The sequence below is a fragment of the Ovis aries genome, chromosome X, assembly GCF_016772045.2.
Source record: "Ovis aries strain OAR_USU_Benz2616 breed Rambouillet chromosome X, ARS-UI_Ramb_v3.0, whole genome shotgun sequence".
NCBI lineage: Eukaryota > Metazoa > Chordata > Mammalia > Artiodactyla > Bovidae > Ovis > Ovis aries.
Window position 1 is genome coordinate 48,435,443 of NC_056080.1, and position 22,321 is coordinate 48,457,763.

At 38.8% G+C, this 22,321-nt stretch overlaps 1 protein-coding gene across 5 annotated transcripts in view; it reads left to right on the forward strand.

Annotated features, from left to right (window-relative positions):
* Positions 1-22,321, forward strand: part of HEPH (hephaestin) — a 137,676-nt gene that overhangs the window by 35,268 nt on the left and 80,087 nt on the right. For all 5 annotated transcript variants that reach the window (XM_042242540.1, XM_042242541.1, XM_060407607.1 and 2 more), the window contains one exon: positions 624-755. In XM_042242540.1, coding sequence (XP_042098474.1) covers positions 624-755 — 132 coding nt within the window. The remainder of the gene's footprint in view (positions 1-623; positions 756-22,321) is intronic.

Here is a 22,321-nt window from a genome sequence, read left to right on the forward strand (position 1 = left end):
TTATAAATCATCCATGAAAATAAGCAATCAAATGGAGTTAATTCAAGAATTCTGCAGCAATCTGAACCAGGTATTTTCAGGCCTCTATATCTTGGGATCTATAATAGTGATACAATTTTTAAATGCTAAAGGCAAGAGAACTTAAGAGTATCAAAAAGTGGGAAAAAATGGTACAGAGAACCAGTATTACCCTTATATCCTTGCAATTATTGCTTCAGTTTCATCACTTTTATAGAAGCCAATGAGCTTCCTCATTCTTATCATCATACAGAACATACCCACTAGTCCTTGAAGGGAATCCTCTCTCATTCCTTACCAACAATGATTCCACAGAATTCTGATTATCTAGAACCTTGAGCTATTATACAAAGAGAGATGGGAAGTGGGGATAATTGGAGACATAATCTTGTTGAAGTACCCTCATCATGTGGGTAGCAGTATCAGTTCAAGGGCTTCTGAATTTAAAAATGGAGCCAGTCATGACTTTCAGTCTTGCAACCCTTTCACAGGGCAAATCCTTAATTCTAGGCGGCTCCTGTGTATATCCCTTTCTTTAATGTCTTTAATGCCCTTGTTTCACTATTCCACTAATGAGAAAGTTTTTCTTCTTTTGCATTTACTAGGTCCACTTATCAGAGGAGAGGTTGGTGATATTCTAACTGTGGTGTTCAAGAACAATGCCAGCCGCCCCTACTCTGTGCATGCCCATGGAGTGCTAGAATCTAGCACTGGTTGGCCACTAGCTGCTGAGCCTGGTAAGTGGGAAAAATTAGTGAAGGATCATAGGAGGTGAAGCATCTCTCTTTCAGCCTCTGGCTTGTTCCTTTTTTTTTTTTTAAGTGTATTCTTAGCAAACAGAAACAGGAATATTTACCAGAACTAAGCCATAGTCTGAATTTGTCTCTATGATACATTCATTCTTTCAATCTCAGAACAAACTGCCTACCTTAGGTCTTTTGCTTCATCAAAGACCTACTCAACACTTGTTACACATGGAGTCTTATACTATCCTTAACCCTGAATACATACTGAGCTTCTAGCCTCTCTAGATCTGGCTATATGTAATCTGAGCTCTTAATCATGACTAGAAAGTGACTTGTCCCAGACCACAAACTGATCCTTAAGCCTAGTCATAGGTAAAGTTTCTGTCCTCTTAGTACAGATTGAATCTTAACCACAGTTACATATTAAAATTCTAATACTAAATGTAGAGTTATCATAATCTTGACCACATTATCTTCTATTCACTCATTCATTCATTCATTGAATAAACACTTACTGGGGGCCTACTGGGTGAGGAACAATGTTAGAAGTTATGGAAGTTTTGGGGAATAATACTTGTTCATACTCTAAAAAAAACTTGGGCTATTATTGTATAGAGATAAGTAAACTGGTAATTATGATGTAGTCTTTTAACTCTTAAATAGGGGCTTTAAAAAATGTGTCATGGAATTTTAGAATAAGATACCAAATATAATGTTTGGATGGTCAAGGATGGTTCCCAAAGTAGGTGATATGTTAGCTGAGATCTAAATCAGTAATTCTCAAACTTTAGCACATATCAGAATCACCTGAAAGACTTGTTAAATCATGGATTTCTTGGAATAACTCCAGCACCTCTGATTCAGTATGTCTGGGATAAGGTTCAAGAATGTTTTCACTCACAAAAGTGACCAAGTGATTCTGATGTTACTGGATCAAGAACTATACTTTAAGAACCATTAATATAAAGAACGAGAAATAAGCATACAGGTAAAGGGATAATGTGGAACAAAAGCAGGGGAAAGGAAGCTCCAGTTGTGGGGAATGCAATATGTAAAGATTCAGTAGTAAAATAGGTGAAATTTGAAGTTGACAAAAGGGTTCCAAAAAGATAAAGTAAGTAGAATCAGTGGAATTTGATTAATGAATACAGAACATGAGAAGGTGAAGGATTCTTGAATAGTAATCACATTTTTGGAGGAAAATCCTGAAATGTTTCCCAATTTTTGGTCTGGACTACCAGGTACAAGGGCTACCATTCAACAATATAGAGAACATAGGCAGCAACTAATTTGGGATGGGAGAGAATGGGTGATGATGAGTTCACTTTTGAATTTCTTGAATTAGAGATGTCTATGCCTGGAAAATCCCATGGACGGAGAAGCCTGGTGTGCTGCAGTCCATGGGGTCACTACGTACATGACTGAGCGACTTCCCTTTCACTTTTCACTTTCGTGCATTGGAGAAGGAAATGGCAACCCACTCCAGTGTTCTTGCCTGGAGAATCCCAGGGACGGGGGAGCCTGGTGGGCTGCCGTTTATGGGGTCGCATAGAGTCAGACACGACTGAAGCGACTTAGCAGCAGCAGAATAAGACAACTAAATAGAGATATCTAATAGGCATAAAGGTCTGAAGCTCAAAAGAAGGGTATTATCTGAGGGAATAAATGCAAATGGTATCAACATTTAAGTAGTAATTGAAGACAAAGAAATAAAGTCACCCTAGAAGAGTACATTCAATAGGACAGTAGGAATCCTAGAATAAAACCCTAAGGAAAACAAAATTTAAGAGAGGTACTAATTGAAAAGTAAACCTGAGAAAAAAGTGAGCAAAATGTTAGAAGAAAAATCAGATAAGATGGTACCAAAGATGTTAAAAAGATCATTTCAAAGATGAAGAGGTCAATGGTTTTAACTTCCTCAGAGAGGTTAAATAACATAAAATTTCCCGTTGGATATAGCAACAGACGAGTCGCTGGTGCTTTTAATAAATTGGTGGGGAAAGAAGCCAGATTACAATGGAATAACGAATAATTGGGAGATCTGAGAGTGAAAACAGTGAGTGAAACTTAATTTTAAAACTTAAACAGAGCAATTTCAGGTGATAAGATGATGGTCTGTAGTTTAACCAATGGCCAATGGAAAGTGGGGGCTTCCTAGGTGGTGCCATTGGTAAAGAACCCACCTGCCAATGCAGGAGACTTAAGAGATGTGGGTTCAATCCCTGGTTTGGGAAGATCCCCTGGAAAAGGGCAAGGCAACCCACTCCAGTATTCTTGCCTAGAGAATCCCACGGACAGAGGAGCCTGGTGGGCTACAGTTGATAGGATCACAAAGAGTCGGACACAACTGAAGTGACTTGGCACACAAAGTGAAGTGGAGGTGAAGGTTACTGGAATTGAGTAGCCGAAGGCACTAGAAGGCTAGAGTTTTAGATGAGCTATCCATATAGACTTTAAAGTCATTCAGAAGAGTGGTGGAGATTGAGGTAGAAAGGAAGATGGTGATCCAGGTACTAAAATAACCAATAAATGACTAATAAGAGAAAGGGGATACATTGGAAGCAAGGAAAATTTTTAAAGGCTGTTGTAGTAGTACATACAAGTGATGACAATGACTTTATCAAAAGTTGTAGGAAATGAGGATTGAGAGAATTAGTTGGGTTTGAGGGATGTTAATGGATAGTCAGGGCTTCTCTGGTGGCTCAGTAGTAAATAATCCTCTTGCAACACAGGAGACATTGGTTCAATCCCTGTGTCAGGAATATCCCCTGGAGAAGGAAATGGCACTCTAGTATTCTTGCCTGGGAAATGCTATGGACAAAGGAGACTAGGGACTACAGTCCATAGGGTTGCAAGAGTTGGGCACAACTTAGTGATTAAACCAGCACCACCAATAGATAATCAATAAGACATGATGACTGTACAGGTCTTAGGCAGGCAATAAGAGAGAGAGTAGAGTTAAGGATAAGAAACTGATTTTTTGATTAAGCACCCAGATGGTGGTACCAATAAGAAAAAAAAAAGCAAGAAGTATTGGGTATTTTTTGTTGGTTTATTTATTTAGAGGGGAAAATATTATGTTTACTTTTTAATGTATTGAATAAATAAGTTACTCGTAAGACATCCAAGGGGAGAAGAGAATGCTTATAAAAATAAGAGGCTATACTCAACTTGAGTATGAGTCTGTAATTTGAAAGAAACATCTGGAAGATATGTAGAGATTTAACAGTCATCTGTAACTACAATAAATGATAGTTGAAATCATGATCATATATGAGATTACCTAGTGAGATAGTGTGTAGTGTGACAATAACATTGAACTGAAAATGGAACTTAGTAAAATACCATTGTTTACTAGGGGGTGATTTACCTTAAATAATTTATATGTGTAAAGTATTTCTAATCAAAATCACAACTGGACATTTTTGTACTTAAATGAAGTTATTCTATATAAAGTTCATTTGGAAGAATAAGGAACACCTGGACAAGAAGATCCAAGAAGTATTTTTTTAAAAATTAATGAGATGGATGGACCTAGGGAATATTATACATAGTGAAGTTAATCATACTAAGACAAATACTATGTGATATCACTTACATTTGAAATCTAAAAAAATAATAAAAATGAATCTATATAAAAAGCAGAAACGAACTCACTGATTTAGGGGGAAAAAAAATGAAATTATGGTTACCAAAAAGGGAGAGCAAAAGAGGAAGGGACAAATTACGAATATGATATTAAAAGATGAGAAATATGATCCATCAAATAGACAAGCAATAAAGATAAATTGTATAACACAGAGATTTATATTTAATATCTTTTAATAACCTATAGTGGAATATAATCAGAAAAAACTGAATTACTATACTGTATACCTGAAACTAACACAATATTTGTAAATCAGGTATTCCTCAATAAAAAAGATTAATGAGAGAAGACTAGCACAACTCAATATTATAAAGGTACAATAATTAAAGCAGCCTGGTACGTGTTAAAACTAATAAATAAAACAGAAGAAAATTCCCTGAAACAGACCCAAAGTTCTATCTTTGTCAATAGACATGGGAATACAACTATTACACTATTAACCTACATTTCTTCTTTCTACATCCCTCCTTAGGTCTACTCACAAGGGAGATGTTATTAATATGATTAATCAGAACCTAGGATTTTGTTGGACAATGTCTTACTAATGGGCAGGGTTATTGTTTCTTTCATCTCAACACTGTTGCACTGCCTGCTTCCATGTGGTAAGCTGATCTGTGCCTGTGAATGGGTGAACTGGTTATATGAGTTAGGATAATGTCTGCACTGCACATTGAGCCATCTTAATTTCAAGGGGCTAGAATGAGGAAGATTTCTTTAATCCTTTGAGTCAAAGCTTTTAAACTCATCAATTATCAAAGTTCTGCAATAGGAGTTAATGGGCACTGCCTCAGCTATCAAAGAAGTAGCACTTTGATTCTCATTTGGCTACAATTCTTTTTATTTTCTTTGATAAAAAGCCTCAAGGAGAGGAGTAAGTAATAAAAACCAGGTTTTCTTGTGCCCCTGTATTAATATCATCACAAGAGCATTGAAATATTGCCTCTAATGCTGAGTATATTTAAAGTTTAATATTAGAAAAAGCTAGCATTTCAATGGAAGAAAAGAAAAGTTAATCAATACAGCCAGCTCTTCAAACCCACAGATTCAAGCAACTACAGATTTAAAAACAAAACAAAACAAAACATAGTTGACCTTTGAACAACTTGGATTTCAACTGAACAGGTTCCCCTTATATGCATAGTTTTTCAATAAACATGTACATACTACACAATCTGCAGTCAGTTGAGTCCACAGATGAGGAACCGTGAATATGGAAGGACAACCGCAAAATTATAGGTGGTTTTTTGATTGTGTGAAGGTTGGCATCATTAACCTCTATGATTCTACTGTATTCAGAATAAATTCCAGAAAGTTCCAAAAAGCAAAATTTTAATTTGCTGTGGGCTACGGGCTTCCCATGTGGTTCAGTGGTAACAGTTCCACCTGCTAAGTAGGAGGTACAGGTTCCATTCCTGGGTGGGGAAGATTCCCTGGAGAAGAAAATGGCAATCCATTCCAGTATTCTTGCCTGGAAAGTCCCATGGAAAGAGAAGCCTGGAGGGCTACAGTCCATGAAGTCATGGAGAGTCTGACACGATTTGGTGACTAAACAACAGAAACTATTTAAATAACATTTACCCTGTATTAGATATTATAACTAATTTAGAGGTGGCAAAGTATATAAAAAGAGAGGATGTGTATAAGTTATGTGCAAATACTGTACCATTTATATAGGAGACTTAAGCATGGATTTTTATATCTATGGGGGTTCCTGGAATCAATCCACCAAGGTTATCAAGGGAGGATTATATGTGGTTTTAGGACAAGTTGCTATTCCTTAAGAAATACAAAATTATATCTCTGTTTATTACCATATGCTAAAATAAATTATAAGTGGATTCAAGGTAAAATAGCTAAAAAATAAAAGAATTAAAAGAAAATATAAGTAGAAGAAGAGAAGGAAGTAGGTAGTGTAGCGTCTTATAAGTCATAAAGACTGTGAAGTCATTGGAAGATTTTAAGCAGAGAAGTAACATGATCTGACTTTCATTTTAACACAATCAATCTAACTGATGTATTTTGAAAATACTGAAAGTAGGCAAGGAAGGAATTATGGAGATAATCTAGGAAGCAATGCAGTAATTATGGTGAGAGATGAGATAACGGTTGCTTGGAAGAGATGAGCAGTGGTCATATTTAGGATGGATTTTGTTAAATAGAGAAGCTCTATACAGTCAGCAAAAAGAAGACCAGGAGCCGACTGTGGCTCAGATCATGAACTCCTTATTGTCAAATTCAAACTGAAACTGAAGAAAGTAGGGAAAACCACTAGACCATTCAGGTATGACCAAAATCAAATCCCTTATGATTATACAGTTGAAGTGAGAGGTAGATTTAAGGGACTAGATCTGATAGATAGAGAGCCTGATGAACTATGGACGGAGGTTCATGACATTGTACAGGAGACAGGGATCAAGACCATCCCCATGGAAAAGAAATGCAAAAAAGCAAAATGGCTGTCTGGGAGGCCTTACAAATAGCTGTGAAAAGAAGAGAGGCAAAAAGCAAAGGAGAAAAGGAAAAATATAAGTATCTGAATGCAGAGTTCCAGAGAATAGCAAGAAGAGATAAGAAAGCCTTCCTCAACGATCAATGCAAAGAAATAGAGCAAAAGAACAGAATGGGAAAGACTAGAGAACTCTTCAAGAAAATGAGAGATACCAAGCGAACATTTCATGCAAAGATGGGCTCGATAAAGGACGGAAATGGTATGGACCTAACAGAAGCAGAAGATATTAAGAAGAGGTGGCAAGAATACACAGGAGAACTGGACAAAAAAGATCTTCATGACTGCGATAATCATGATGGTATGATCACTCACCTAGAGCCAGACATCCTGGAATGTGAAGTCAAGTGGGCCTTAGAAAACATCACTACGAACAAAGCTAGTGGAGGTGATGGAATTCCAGTAGAGCTATTTCAAATCCTGAAAGATAATGCTGTGAAAGTGCTGCACTCAATATGCAACCAAATTTGGAAAACTCAGCAGTGGCCACAGGACTGGAAAAGGGCAGTTTTCATTCTAATCCCAAAGAAAGGCAATGCCAAAAATGCTCAGACTACCTCACAATTGCACTCATCTCACATGCTAGTAAAGTAATGCTAAAAACTCTCCAAGCCAGGCTTCAGCAATATGTGAAACTGAACTTCCAGATATTCAAGTTGGTTTTAGGAAAGGCAGAGGAACCAGAGATCAAATTGCCAACATCTGCCGGATCATAGAAAAAGCAAGAGAGTTCCTGGAAATAGTCAGTTCTGCTTTACTGACTATTCCAAAGTCTTTGACTCTGTGGATCACAATAAGCTGTGGAAAATTCTGAAAGAAATGGGAATACCAGACCACTTGACCTTCCTCTTGAGAAACCTATATGCAGGTCAGGAAGCAACAGTTACAACTGGACATGGAACAACAGAATGGTTCTAAATAGGAAAAGGAGTACATCATGGCTGTATGTTGTCACCCTGCTTATTTAACTTCTATGCAGAGTACACTCATGAGAAACGCTGGACTAGAAGAAACAAAAGCTGGAATCAAGATTGCCAGGAGAAAATATCAATAACCTCAGATATGCAGATGACACCACCCTTATGGCAGAAAGTGAAGAGGAACTGAAAAGCCTCTTGATAAAAGTGAAAGAGGAGAGTGAAAAAGTTGGCTTAAAGCTCAACATTCAGAAAACGAAGATCATGTCATCTGGTCGCATCACTTCATGGGAAATAGATGGGGAAACAGTGAAAATGGTGTCAGACTATTTTTCTGGGCTCCAAAATCACTGTAGATGGTGATTGCAGCCATGAAATTAAGACGCTTACTCCTTGGAAGGACAGTTATGACCAACCTAGATAGCATATTGAAGAGCAGAGACATTACTTTGCCAACAAAGGTCCGTCTAGTGAAGGCTATGGTTTTTCCCGTAGTCATGTATGGCTGTGAGAGTTGCACTGTGAAGAAGGCTGAGCGCTGAAGAATTGATGCTTTTGAACCGTGGTATTGGAGAAGACTCTTGAGAATCCCTTGGACTGCAAGGAGATCCAACCAGTCCATTCTAAAGGATATCAGCCCTGGGATTTATTTTGAAGTAATAATGCTAAAGCTGAAATTCCAGTACTCTGGCCATCTCATGCAAAGAGTTGACTCATTGGAAAAGACTCTGATGCTGGGAGGGATTGGGGGCAGGAGGAGAAGGGGACGACAGAGGATGAGATGGCTGGATGGCATCACTGACTCGATGGATGTGAGTCTGAGTGAACTCCAGGAGATGGTGATGAACAGGGAAGCATGGTGTGCTGTGATTCATGGGGTCACAAAGAGTCGGAAAAGACTGAGGGACTGAACTGAACTGAGCTGAACTGAATGAGGTATTTTAATGGTCTCAGATGAGGAATGGGATGGGAAAGGAACAGAAAAAGATGGTTCCAAGGTTTTTGGTTTGTATCAATGGAAATAGTTGTCATTTAATGAAATGGAGTTTGAAATAAAGTTAAGATGCCTATGGACATCCAAGAGGAAATATCAAGTGGATACCTTGCTTCACATGTAACCAAATTAGAGGAGAGGTGCGAACTAGAGAAATGGATTTAAATCATCCATATGTAGATGATGATGTTTGAAGACATATTGATAATATGCATGAGATCACTTAGTGAGTGAGTAAGACAATGAACAGTGGCCAAGATAATTAAATTAATCCATGTACAAAATGATGGCAGCTCAGGCAAGCCCTATAGAGTGAAAGGAATAACAAGTGTTTTGGTTCTGGATGTATTTTTAAGTACATGGATGGATTGGGGTTTCCAGATAGGTTTTTCTTTTTCATTTTTGAAAGTTTCTATCTTTTATCTACTAGTACCATGTCTGTGTTTGTATATTGCAGATGTCCTTTCCCAATTTGTCATTCATCTGTTAATCTTCTTCATGGTGTTATTTGTTGAACAGAACAACATTTATAATCAAATTCATCAAACTTTGGCTTCAAGATTTGTGCTTTTTAAGTCTTGTTTTAAAGTCCGTCCAACCTCTATATTATCTTCTATTTATGATTTTGCCACATTTGGATATTTAATCATGGCAAAGTCTACCTTTCTATGTGCCATTAACTAAGGATCCATTTCATATTTTCTCCATATAGTGAGGAAGTTTTCTCAATATGCTTAATCTTTGCGACCCCATGAACTGTAGCCTGTCAGGCTCCTCTGTCCATGGGGATTCTCCATGCAAGAATACTGGAGCTGGTTGCCATGCCCTCCTCCCTGGGATCTTCCTAATCCAGGGGTGGAACACAGGTCTTCTGCATTGCAGGCAGATTCTTTACTGCCTGAACCACCAGTGAAGCCCAAGAATACCCACCAGGGAAGCTCAAGAACAGAAGAATCTCTGTCTACAAGAATCTCTGTTTCCCTTCTCCAGGGGAAATTCCTGACCCAGGAATTGAACCAGGGTCTCCTGCATTGCAGGTGGATTCTTTACCAGCTGAGCTACCCAGGAATCCCACTTTTTTCAATGCCATATCTTAAACAATTCAGCTCTTCCTCCTTTGTTTTTTAGCCACCTTTAGTGTTTGGTTTCTTTAAATAAATAGATCCGACTCCAAGTTGTTTATTTTGTTGTATTTGTATATTATTTTGTTAAGGCAACAGTATCATACCATTTTTATTATTATAAATTTGATTTTTAAATTTTTTGTCAAATATTTTTTCTTTAGAATTTCTTTTTTTTTTCCTTTTTTTAAATTTAAATTTATTTATTCTAACTGGAGGCTAATTACTTTACAATAGTGTATTGGTTTTGCCATACAATAACATAAATCCTCCACGGGTATACACATGTTCCCCATCCTGAACCCCCCTCCCACCTCCTTCCCGGTACCATTCCTCTGGGTTATCCCAGTGCACCAGACCCAAACATCCTGTATCCTGCATCAAACCTGGACTGGTGATTCACTACTTATATGATAATTTACATGTTTCAATGCCATTCTCCCAAATCATGCCACCCTTGCCCGATCCCACAGAGTCCAAAAGACTGTTCTATACATCTGTGTCTCTTTTGCTGTCTTGCATACAGGGTTATCGTTACCATCTTTTTAAATTCCATATATATGCGTTAGTATACTGTATTGGTGTTTTTCTTTCTGGCTTACTTCACTCTGTATAATCAGCTCCAGTTTCATCCACCTCATTAGAACTGATTTAAATGTATTCTTTTTAATAGCTGAGTAGTATTCCATTGTGTATATGCACCACAGCTTTCTTATCCATTCATCTGCTCTTGGACATCTAGGTTGTTTCCATGTCCTGGCTATTATAAACAGTGTTGCGATGAACATTGGGGTACACGTGTCCCTTTCAATTCTGGTTTCCTCGGTGGGTATGCCCAGCAGTGGGATTGCTGGGTCATAAAGCAGTTCTATTTCCAGTTTTTAAGGAATCTCCACACTGTTCTCCATAGTGGTTGTAGTAGTTTGCATTCCCACCAACAGTGTAAGAGGGATCCCTTTTCTCCACACCCTCTCCAGCATTTATTGCTTGTAGACTTTTGGGTCGTGGCCATTATGACAGGTATGAAATGGTACCTCATTGTGTTTATTTTTTATTTTTTTTTAATTTTTATTTTTACTTTATTTTACTTTATAGAACTGTATTGGTTTTGCCATACATTGACATGAATCTGCCACGGGTGTACATGAGTTCACAATCCTGAACGCCCCTCCCACTTACCATCCCATATCATGTCTCTGGATCATCCCCGTGCACCAGCCCTAAGCATCCTGTATCCTGTATCGAATATAGACTGGCGATTCATTTTTTACATGATAGTATACATGTTTCAACGCCATTCTCCCAAATTATCCAACCCTCTCCCTCTCCCTCAGAGCCCAAAAGTCCGTTCTATACACCTGTGTCTCTTTTGCTGTCTCGCATACAGGGTTATCATTACCATCTTTCTAAATTACGTATTTATGTGTTAGTATACTGTACTGGTGTTTTTCTTTCTGGCTTACTTCACTCTGTATAATCGGCTCCAGTTTCATCCACCTCATTAGAACTGATTCAAATGTATTCTTTTTAGTGGCTGAGTAATACTCCATTGTGTATATGTACCACAGCTTTCTTATCCATTCGTCTGCTGATGGACATCTAGGTTGTTTCCATGTCCTGGCTATTATAAACAGTTCTGCGATTAACATTGGGTACATGTGTCTCTTTGAATTCTGGTTCCCTCAGTGCGTATGCCCAGCAGTGGGATTGCTGGGTCATAAGGCAGTTCTGTTTCCAGTTTTTTAAGGAATGTCCACACTGTTCTCCATAGTGGCTGGACTAGTTTGCATCCCCACCAACAGTGTAGGAGGGTTCCCTTTTCTCCACACCCTCTCCAGCATTTATTGCTTGTAGACTTTTGGATCGCAGCCATTCTGACTGATGTGAAATGGTACCTCATTGTGGTCTTGATTTGCATTTCTCTAATAATGAGTGATGCTGAACATCTTTTCACGTGTTTGTTAGCCATCTGTATGTCTTCTTTGGAGAAATGTCTATTTAGTTCTTTGGCCCATTTTTGATTGAGTCGTTTATTTTTCTGGAATTGAGCTGCCTAAGTTGTTTGTATATTTTTGAGATTAGTTGTTTGTCAGTTGCTTCATTTGCTATTATATTCTCCCTTTCAAGAGGCTGTCTTTTCACCTTGCTTATAGTTTCCTTTGTTGTGCAGAAGCTTTGAATTTTAATTAGACCTCATTTGTTTATTTTTGCTTTTATGTCCAATATTCTGGGAGGTGGATCATAGAGGATACTGCTGTGATTTATGTAAGAGAGTGTTTTGCCTATGTTCTCCTTTAGGAGTTTTATAGTTTCCGGTCTTACGTTTTGATCTTTAATCCATTTTGGGTTTATTTTTGTGTGTGGTGTTAGAAAGTGTTCTAGTTTCATTCTTTTACAAGTGGTTGACCAGTTTTCCCAACACCACTTGTTAAAGAGATTATCTTTACTCCATTGTATATTTGTGCCTCCTTTGTCAAAGATAAGGTGTCCATAGGTGTGTGGATTTATCTCTGGGCTTTCTATTTTGTTCCATTGATCTATATTTCTGTCTTTGTGCCAGTACCATACTGTTTTGATGACTGTGGCTTTGTAGTAGAGCCTGAAGTCAAGCAGGTTGATTTCTCCAGTTCCGTTTTCTTTCTCAAGATTGCTTTGGCTATTCGAGGTCTTTCATATGTCCATACAAATTGTGAAATTATTTGTTCTAACTCTGTGAAAAATACAGCACTGGTAGCTTGATAGGGATTGCATGGAATCTGTAGATTGCTTTGGGTATTATCCTCATTTTCACTATACTGATTCTTCCGATCCATGAGCATGGTATATTTCCCCATCTATTAGTGTCCTCTTTGATTTTTTTCCTCAGTGTTTTATAGTTTTCTATATATAGGTCTTTAGTTTCTTTAGGTAGGTATATTCCTAAGTATTTTATTCTTTTCGTTGCAATGGTGAATGGAATTGCTCCCTTAATTTCTTTTTCTACTTTCTCATTATTAGTGTATAGGAGTGCAAGGGATTGCTTGTGTTGATTTTATATCCTGCAACCTTACTCTATTCATTGATAAGCTCTAGTAATTTTCTGGGGGAGTGTTTAGGGTTTTCTATGTAGAGGATCATGTCATCTGCAAACAGTGAGAGTTTTACATCTTCTTTTCCAATTTGGATTCCTTTTATTTCTTTTTCTCCTCTGATTGCTGTGACAAAATCTTCCAGAACTATGTTGAATAGTAGTGGTGAAATTGGGCACCCTTGTCTTGTTCCTGAATTTAGGGGAAATGCTTTCAAATTTTCACCATTGAGGATAATGTTTGCTGTGGGTTTGTCATATATAGCTTTTATTATGTTGAGATATGTTCCTTCTATTCATGCTTTCTGGAGAGTTTTTTTGTGTTTTTTTTTTTTTAATCATAAATGGATGTTGAATTTTGTCAAAGGCCTTCTCTGCATCTATTGAGATAATCATATGGCTTTTACTTTTCAATTTGTTAATGTGATGAATTACATAGATTGATTTGTGGATATTGAAGAATCCTTGCATCCCTGGGATAAAGCCCACTTGGTCATGGTGTATGATCTTTAATGTGTTGTTGGATTCTGATTGCTAGAATTTTGGTAAGGATTTTTGCATCTATGTTCATCAGTGATATTGGCCTGTAGTTTTCTTTTTTTGTGGCATCTTTGTCAAGTTTTGGTATTAGGGTGATAGTGGCCTCATAGAATGAGTTTTGGAGTTTACCGTCCTCTGCAATTTTCTGGAAGAGTTTGAGTAGGATATGTGTTAGCTCTTCTCTAAATTTTTGGTAGAATTTAGTTGTGAAACCATCTGGACCTGGGCTTTTGTTTGCTGGGAGATTTCTGATTACAGTTTCAATTTCCATGCTTGTGATGGGTCTGTTAAGATTTTCTATTTCTCCCTGGTTTAGTTTGGGAAAGTTGTACTTTTCTAAGAATTTGTCCATTTCTTCCACGTTGTCCATATTATTGGCATATAATTGCTGATAGTAGTCTCTTATGATCCTTTATATTTCTGTGTTGTCTGTTGTGATCTCTCCATTTTTATTTCTAATTTTATTGATTTGATTTTTCTCTTTGTTTCTTGATGAGTCTGGCTAATGGTTTCTCAATTTTATTTATCCTTGCAAAGAACCAGCATTTGGCTTTGTTGTTGTTGTTGTTTTTTTTTTTTTTTTTTTTTTTTGCTATGGTCTCTTTTGTTTGTTTTGCATTTATTTCTGCCCTAATTTTTAAGATTTCTTTCCTCCTACTAACTCTGGGGTTCTCCATTTCTTCCTTTTCTAGCTGCTTTAGGTGTAGAGTTAGCTTATTTATTTGACTTTTTTTCTTGTTTCTTGAGGTATGCCTGTATTGCTATGAACTTTCCTCTTTGCACTGCTTTTATAGTGTCCCACAGGTTTGGGGTTGTTGTGTTTTCATTTTCATTCGTTTCTATGCATATTTTGATTTCTTTTTTGATTTCTTCTGAAATTTGTTGGTTATTCAGAAGTGTGTTATTCAACCTCCATATGTTGGAATTTTTAATAGTTTTTCCTCCTGTAATTGAGATCTAATCTTAATGCATTATGGTCAGAAAAGATGCTTGGAATGATTTTGATTTTTTTTGGATTTATCAAGGTTAGATTTATGGCCCAGGATGTGATCTCTCCTGGAGAAGGTTCCGTATGCACTTGAGAAAAAGGGGAAATTCATTGGTTTGGGGTGAAATGTCCTATAGATATCAATTAGGTCTAACTGGTCTATTGTATCATTTAAAGTTTGCATTTCTTTCTTACTTTTCTGTTTAGTTGATCTGTCCATAGGTGTGAGTGGGGTATTAAAGTCTCCCACTCTTATTGTGTTATTGTTAATTTCCCCTTTCATACTTGTTAGCATTTCTCTTACATATTGTGGTGCTCCTATGTTGGGTGCATATATATTTATAATTGTTATATCTTCTTCTTGGATTGATCTTTTGATCATCATGTAGTGGCCTTTTTGTCTCTTTTCACAGCCTTTGTTTTAAAGTCTATTTTATAAGATATGAATATTGCTACTCCTGCTTTCTTTTGGTCTCTATTTGCGTGGAATATCTTTTCCAGCCCTTCACTTTCAGTCTGTATGTGTCCCTTGTTTTGAGGTGGGTCTCTTGTAGGCACCATATATAGGTATCTTGTTTTTGTATCCATTCAGCCAGTTTTGTCTTTTGGTTGGGGCATTCAACCCATTTACATTTAAGGTAATTATTGATAAGTATGATCCCATTGCCATTTACTTTATCATTTTGGGTTCGGGTTTATACGCCCTTTTTGTGTTTCCTGTATAGAGAAGATCCTTTAGCATTTGTTGGAGAGCTGGTTTGGTGGTGCTGAATTCTCTCAGCTTTTGCTTGTCTGGAAAGTTTTTGGTTTCTCCTTCATATTTGAATGAGATCCTTGCTGGGTACAGTAATCTGGGCTGTACGTTATTTTCTTTCATCACTTAAAGTATGTCTTGCCATTCCCCCCTGGCCTGAAGCGTTTCTATTGAAGGATCATCTGTTATCATTATGGGAATCCCCTTGTGTGTTATTTCTTGTTTTTCCCTTGCTGCTTTTAATATTTGTTCTTTGTTGATTTGATTAATATGTGTCTTGGGGTTTTTCAACTTGGGTTTACACTGTTTGGGACTCTCTGGGTTTCTTGGACTTGGGTGATTATTTCCTTCCCCATTTTAGGGAAGTTTTCAACTATTATCTGCTCAAGTATTTTCTCATGGTCTTTCTTTTGTCTTCTTCTTCTGGGACTCCTATGATTCGAATGTTGGAGGGTTTAATATTGTCCTGGAGGTCTCTGAGATTGTCCTCATTTCTTTTAATTCGTTTTTCTTTTTTCCTCTCTGATTCATTTATTTCTACCATTCTATCTTCTATTTCACTAATCCTATCTTCTGCCTCTGATATTCTACTATTTGTTGCCTCCAGAGTATTTCTGATCTCATTTATTGCATTATTCATTATATATTGACTCTTTTATTTCTTCTAGGTCCTTGTTAAACCTTTCTTGCATCTTCTCAATCCTTCTCTCCAGGCTATTTATCTGTGATTCCATTTTGATTTCAAGATTTTGGATCATTTTCACTATCAATATTCGGAATTCTTTCTCAGGTAGATTCCCTATCTCTTCCTCTTTTGTTTGGTTTGGTGGGCATTTCTCCTGTTCCTTTACCTGCTGGGCATTCCTCTGTCTCTTCATCTTGGTTACATTGCTGCTTTTGGGGTGGTCTTTCTGTATTCTGCTAATTTGTGGAGTTCTCTTTATTATGGAGTTTCCTCACTGTGGGTGGGGTTGTATCAGTGGCTTGTCAAGGTTTCTTGGTTAGGGAAGCTTGTGTCGGTGTTCTGGTGGGTGGAGCTGGATTTCTTCTCTCTGGAGTGCAATGAAGTGTCCAGTAATGAGTTATGAGACGTCAATGGTTTTGGAGTAACTTTGAGCTGCCTGTATATTGAAGCTCTGGGGTGTGTTCCTGTGTTGCTGGAGAATTTGCATGGTATGTCTTGCTCTGGAACTTGTTGGCCCTTGGGTGGTGCTTGGTTTCAGTGTAGGTATGGAGCCGTTTGAAGAGCTCCTACCGAGTAATGTTCCCTGGAGTCAGGAGTTCTCTGATGTTCTCAGGATTTGGACTTAAGCCTCCTGTTTCTGGTTTTCAGTTTTATTTTTATAGTTGCCTCAAGACTTCTCCATCTATACAGTACTGATGATAAAACATCTAGGTTAAACATGAAAAGTTTCTCTATATTGAGGGACACCCAGAGAAGTTCACTGAGTTACATGGAGAAGAGAAGAGGGAGGGGTAGTTAAAGGTGACTGGAATGAGATGAGGTGGGATCAAAAGAGGAGAGAGCAAGCTAGCCAGTAATCATTTCCTTATGGGACTCCACAGTCTGGATCGCAGAGATGTTCATGGAGTTATACAGGGAAGAGGAGAGGGAGGAAGTAGACAGAGGTGGCCAGGAGGATAAAAGAGGGAAATGAAGAGGGGAGAGACAGATCCAGCCAGTAATCAGTTCTCTAAGTGTTCTCCACCATCTGGAACACACAGAGATTCACAGAGTTGAGAAGAGAAGGGAAGGGGTAGGGAAGAGACAGAGGCCACCTGGTGGAGAAAAGGGAGAGTCCAAAGGAAGAGAGAGTGGTCAAGCCAGTAATCTCACTCTCAGGTAAAACTGGGTACTGAAGATTGGGTTTTTAAATGTTTATAATTGACAACAAATACCAAAAAGCAAAGATTAAAAATCAACAGTAGAGGTTGGATTTTCAAAAATAAAATATTAAAGAAAAGAATAAGAAGAAAGCCACAATTATTATTAAAAAAACAACAACAACGACGACAAAAAAGTATATATATGCTTTTTGCTTTAAAAATGGGGGATTTTTTTTTAAAGTATTAGTTCAGTTCAGTTGAGTCGCTCAGTCATGTCTGACTCTTTCTGACCCCATAAATCACAGCACGCCAGTTCTCCGTGTCCATCACCAACTCCAGAGTTCACTCAGACTCGCATCCATTGAGTCAGTGATACCATCCAAACATCTCATCCTCTGTCGTCCCCTTCTCCTCTTGCCCCCAATCCCTCCCAGCATCAAAGTCTTTTCCAATGAGTCAACTCTTCTCATGAGATGGCCAATGTACTGAAGTTTCAGCTTTAGCATCATTCTTTCCAAAAGAAATCCCAGGGCTGATCTCCTTCAGAATGGACTGCTTGGATCTCCTTGCAGTCCAAGGGACTCTCAAGAGTCTTCTCCAACACCACAGTTCAAATGCATCAATTCTTTGGTGCTCAGCCTTCTTCACAGTCCAACTCTCATGTCCATACATGATGAAAGGAAAAACCATAGCCTTGACTAGACAGAACCTAGTCGGCAAAGTAATGTCTCTGCTTTTGAATATGCTGTCTAGGTTGATCATAACTTTTCTTCAAAGGAGTAAGTCTCTTTTAATTTCATGGCTGCAATCACCATCTGCAGTGATTTTGGAGCCCAGAAAAATAAAGTCTGACACTATTTCCCCTTCTATTTCCCATGGAGTGATGGGACCGGATGACATGATCTTCATTTTCTGAATATTGAGCTTTAAGCCAACTTTTTCACTCTCCTCTTTCACTTTCATCAAGAGGCTTTTTTGTTCTTCTTCACTTTCTGCCATAAGGGTGGTGTCATCTGCATATCTGAGGTTATTGATATTTCTCCCAGAAATCTTGATTCCAGCTTGTGCATTATCTAGCCCAGTGTTTCTCATGATGTACTCTGCGTAGAAGTTAAATAAGCAGGGTGACAATATACAGCCTTGACGTACTCCTTTTCGTATTTGGAACCAGTCTGTTGTTCCATGTCCAGTTCTAACTGTTGCTTCCTCGCCTGCATACAGATTTCTCAAGAGGCAGGTCACGTGGTCTGGTATTCCCATCTCCTTCAGAATTTTCCACAATTTATTGTGATCCACACAGGCAAAGGCTTTGGCATAGTCAATAAAGCAGAAATAGATGTTTTTCTGGAACTCTCTTGCCTTTTCCATGATCCAGCAGATGTTGGCAATTTGATCTCTGGTTCCTCTGCCTTTTCTAAAACCAGCTTGAACACCAGGAAGTTCACAGTTCACATATTGCTGAAGCCAGGCTTGGAGAATTTTGAGCATTACTTTACTAGCATGTGAGATGAGTGCAATTGTGAGGTAGTTTGAACATTCTTTGGTATTGCCTTTCTTTGGGATTGGAATGAAAACTGACCTTTTCCAATCCTGTGGCCACTGCTGAGTTTTCCAAATTTGTTGGCATATTGAGTGCAGCACTTTCACAGCATCATCTTTCAGGATTTGAAATAGCTCTACTGGAATTCCATCTCCTCCACTAGCTTTGTTCGTAGTGATGTTTTCTAAGGCCCACTTTACTTCACTTTCCAGAATGTCTGGCTCTAGATGAGCAATCACACCATCATGATTATCCAGGTCATAAAGATCTTTTATGTACAGTTCTCCTGTGTATTCTTGCCACCTCTTCTTAATATCTTCTGCTTCTGTTAGGTCCATACCATTTCTGTTCTTTATCGAGCCCATCTTTGCATGAAATGTTCGCTTGGTATCTCTAATTTTCTTGAAGAGATCTAGTCTTTCCCATTCTGTTCTTTTCCTCTATTTCTTTGCATTGATCACTGAAGAAAGCTTTCTTATCTCTTCTTGTTATTCTTTGGAAGTCTGCATTCAGATGCTTATATCTTTCCTTTTCTCCTTTGCTTTTCACTTCTCTTCTTTTCACAGCTATTTGTAAGGCTTCCCAGAGAGCCATTTTGCTTTTTTGCATTTCTTTTCCATGGGGATGGTCTTGATCCCTGTCTCCTGTACAATGCCATGAACCTCATTCCATAGTTCATTAGGCACTCTATCTATCAGGTCTAGGCTCTTAAATGTATTTTTCACTTCCACTGTATCATCATAAGGGATTTGATTTTGGTCAAACCTGAATGGTCTAGTGGTTTTCCCTACTTTCTTCAATTTGAGTCTGTATTTGGTAATAAGGGGATCATGATCTGAGCCACAGTCAGCTCCTGGTCTTGTTTTCGCTGACTGTATAGAACTTCTCCATCTTTTGCTGCAGAAAATACAATCAATCTGATTTCAGTTTTGACCATCTGGTAATGTCCACATGTAGAGTTTTCTCGTGTTGTTGGAAGAGGGCATTTGCTATGAGCAGTGCATTTTCTTGGCAAAACTATATTAGTCTTTGCCCTGCTTCATTCTGCATTCCAAGGCCAAATTTGCCTGTTACTCCAGATGTCTCTTGACTTCCTACTTTGCATTCCAGTCCCCTATAATGAAAAGGACATATTTTGGGGCTGTTAGTTCTAAAAGGTCTTGTAGGTCTTCATAAGACTGTTCAACTTCAGCTTCTTCAGTGTTAATGGTTGGGGCATAGACTTGGATAACTATGATATTGAATGGTTTGCCTTGGAAATGAACAGAGATCATTCTATTGGTTTTGAGATTGCATCCAAGTACTTCATTTCAGACTCTTGTGTTGACCATGATGGCTACTCCATTTCTTCTGAGGGATTCCTGCCCGCAGTAGTATATATAATGGTCATCCGAGTTAAATTCACCCATTCCAGTCCTTTTTAGTTCACTGATTCCTAGAATGTTGACGTTCGCTCTTGCCATCTCCTGTTTGACCACTTCCAGTTTGCCTTGATTCATGGACCTGACATTCCAGGTTCCTATGCAATATTGTTCTTTACAGCATAGGATCTTGCTTCTATCACCAGTCACACCCACAACGGGGTATTGTTTTTGCTTTGCCTCCATCCCTTCATTCTTTCTGCAGTTATTTCTCCTCTGATCTCCAGTAGCATGTTGGGCACCTACTGACCTGCAGAGTACCTCTTTCAGTATCCTATCATTTTGCCTTTTCATCCTGTTCATGGGGTTCTCAAGGCAAGAATACTGAAGTGGTTTGCCATTCCCTTCTCCAGTGGACCACATTCTGTCAGACCTCTCCAGCATGACCCGCCCATCTTGGTTTGCCCCACGGGCATGGCTTGGTTTCATTGAGTTAGACAAGTCTATGGTCCTAGTGTGATTAGATTGACTAGATTTCTGTGAGTATGGTAATAGTAGGTTATAAAAATAAAAATTAAAGGAGAAATAAAGGACTTAAAAATTTAAAAATGTTAAAAAAAAAAGAAGAAAAAATCACACAACATCATCAACAACAACAAAAAAGAATGATTGTAAAAATAGGAACGATATACCTGGGACTTTGTCTGGTGTTGTGGGCAGTGTGGGGTCACTTCCAAGGCAGTTCCCTCTGTTTAGTTTCTTCTGTTTGCTGGTCTCTTCAGTGTCTGATTTCTGCTCTGACACAAGGGGGGCAGTGGTGGACACTTTTTTTTTTTTTTTTTTTTAGGCTCATTTGTTCAGTCGCACTGAGGGGAGGGATGGATGCTGCAAACAAATACCACTGGTGTGTGCTTGCAGTATCTCAGCCACGCTGGGCCTGCCCCTGCTCACAGCACACACCGCTCAGGCTCTATGTTCCTCTACCGGGAACCGTCTGAGGTCAGCCCTAGGCTGCATGCACCTCCCTGGTCTAAGCCACTCAGGTAGCCCTCAGAGGTACAGATTCGGTTGGGCCTGTGTTTTGTTCCCTTCCCAGGTCTGAGTAGCTCAGGTGTTTGGCAAGCACGGTCACTGTGACTTATCGCCTTTCCCTTCCCTTCTGCTCAGTTTTCTGGGTGTACCACTGGCGTCCCTTCTCAGGTGGGTCGTGACTGTCCAGAACCCCAAGAAGTCTTAGTTAGCAAAGAAGCCTGCTTGCAGTTTGGTAGGTAATGTCTCTCTAGGGCTGTGATTGCCTCCTTCCAGCCATTATGGCTCCGGCTGCCTGTCACTGGAGGGGGATGGTCAGCAGCCAGCTATTTCTGTTCCATCCTTTGTTCTGTGCATGGTCCTGGTGGTGTCTTATGTTAGAGCTTTTCACGTGGTAGCTATCCCACAGTCTGGTTTGCTAGCCCAAGTTTGTTTGCTCTGGTTATGCTCAGGGCATTCCAGCCCAATTCTTAAAAAGCACTGCAGCCCTCACCTCCCCGCCCAGCCCCCACTTGCTAATGGCATATGCAGGTGTCTGTGCTGCTTCTCCCCTGGGGGAGTTACCGTTGGGCTCATAATCTGTTGGTTTTAATTATTTATTTATTTTTCCTCCCTGTTATGGTGCCCTCTGTGCTTCCAGGGCTCACCACAGACTCAGCAGAGAGAGTGTTTCCTGGTGTTTGCAAACTTCTCTCTTCTTAAGACTCCCTTCCTGGGATGGGACTCCCTTCCCGGGATGGAGCTGCCTCCTTACCTCCTTTGTGTCTTTTTTCGTCTATTTTTTTCTACCTGTTTTTGAAGACAATTATCTACTTTTCTGGGTGGCTGATGTCCTTTGCCAGCATTCATAAGTTATTTTGTGGGATTTACTCAGCGTTGAAATGTTATTTTGATGAACTTGTGAGGGAGAAAGTGGTCTCCCCGTCCTATTCCTCCACCATCTTAGGACCACACTATACCTCATTGTGGTTTTGATTTGCATTTCTCTGATAATGAGTGATGTTGTGCATCTTTTCATGTGTTTGTTAGCCATCTGTATGTCTTCTTTGGAGAAATGTCTGTTTAGTTCTCTGGCCCATTTTTTGGTTGGGTCATTTATTTTTCTGGAATTGAGCTGCAGGAGTTGCTTGTATATTTTTAAGATTAGTTCTTTGTCAGTTGCTTCATTTGCTATTATTTTCTCCCCATTCTGAAGGCTGTCTTTTCACTTTGTTTATAGTTTCCTTTATTGTGCAGAAGCTTTTAATTAGGTCCTGTTTGTTTA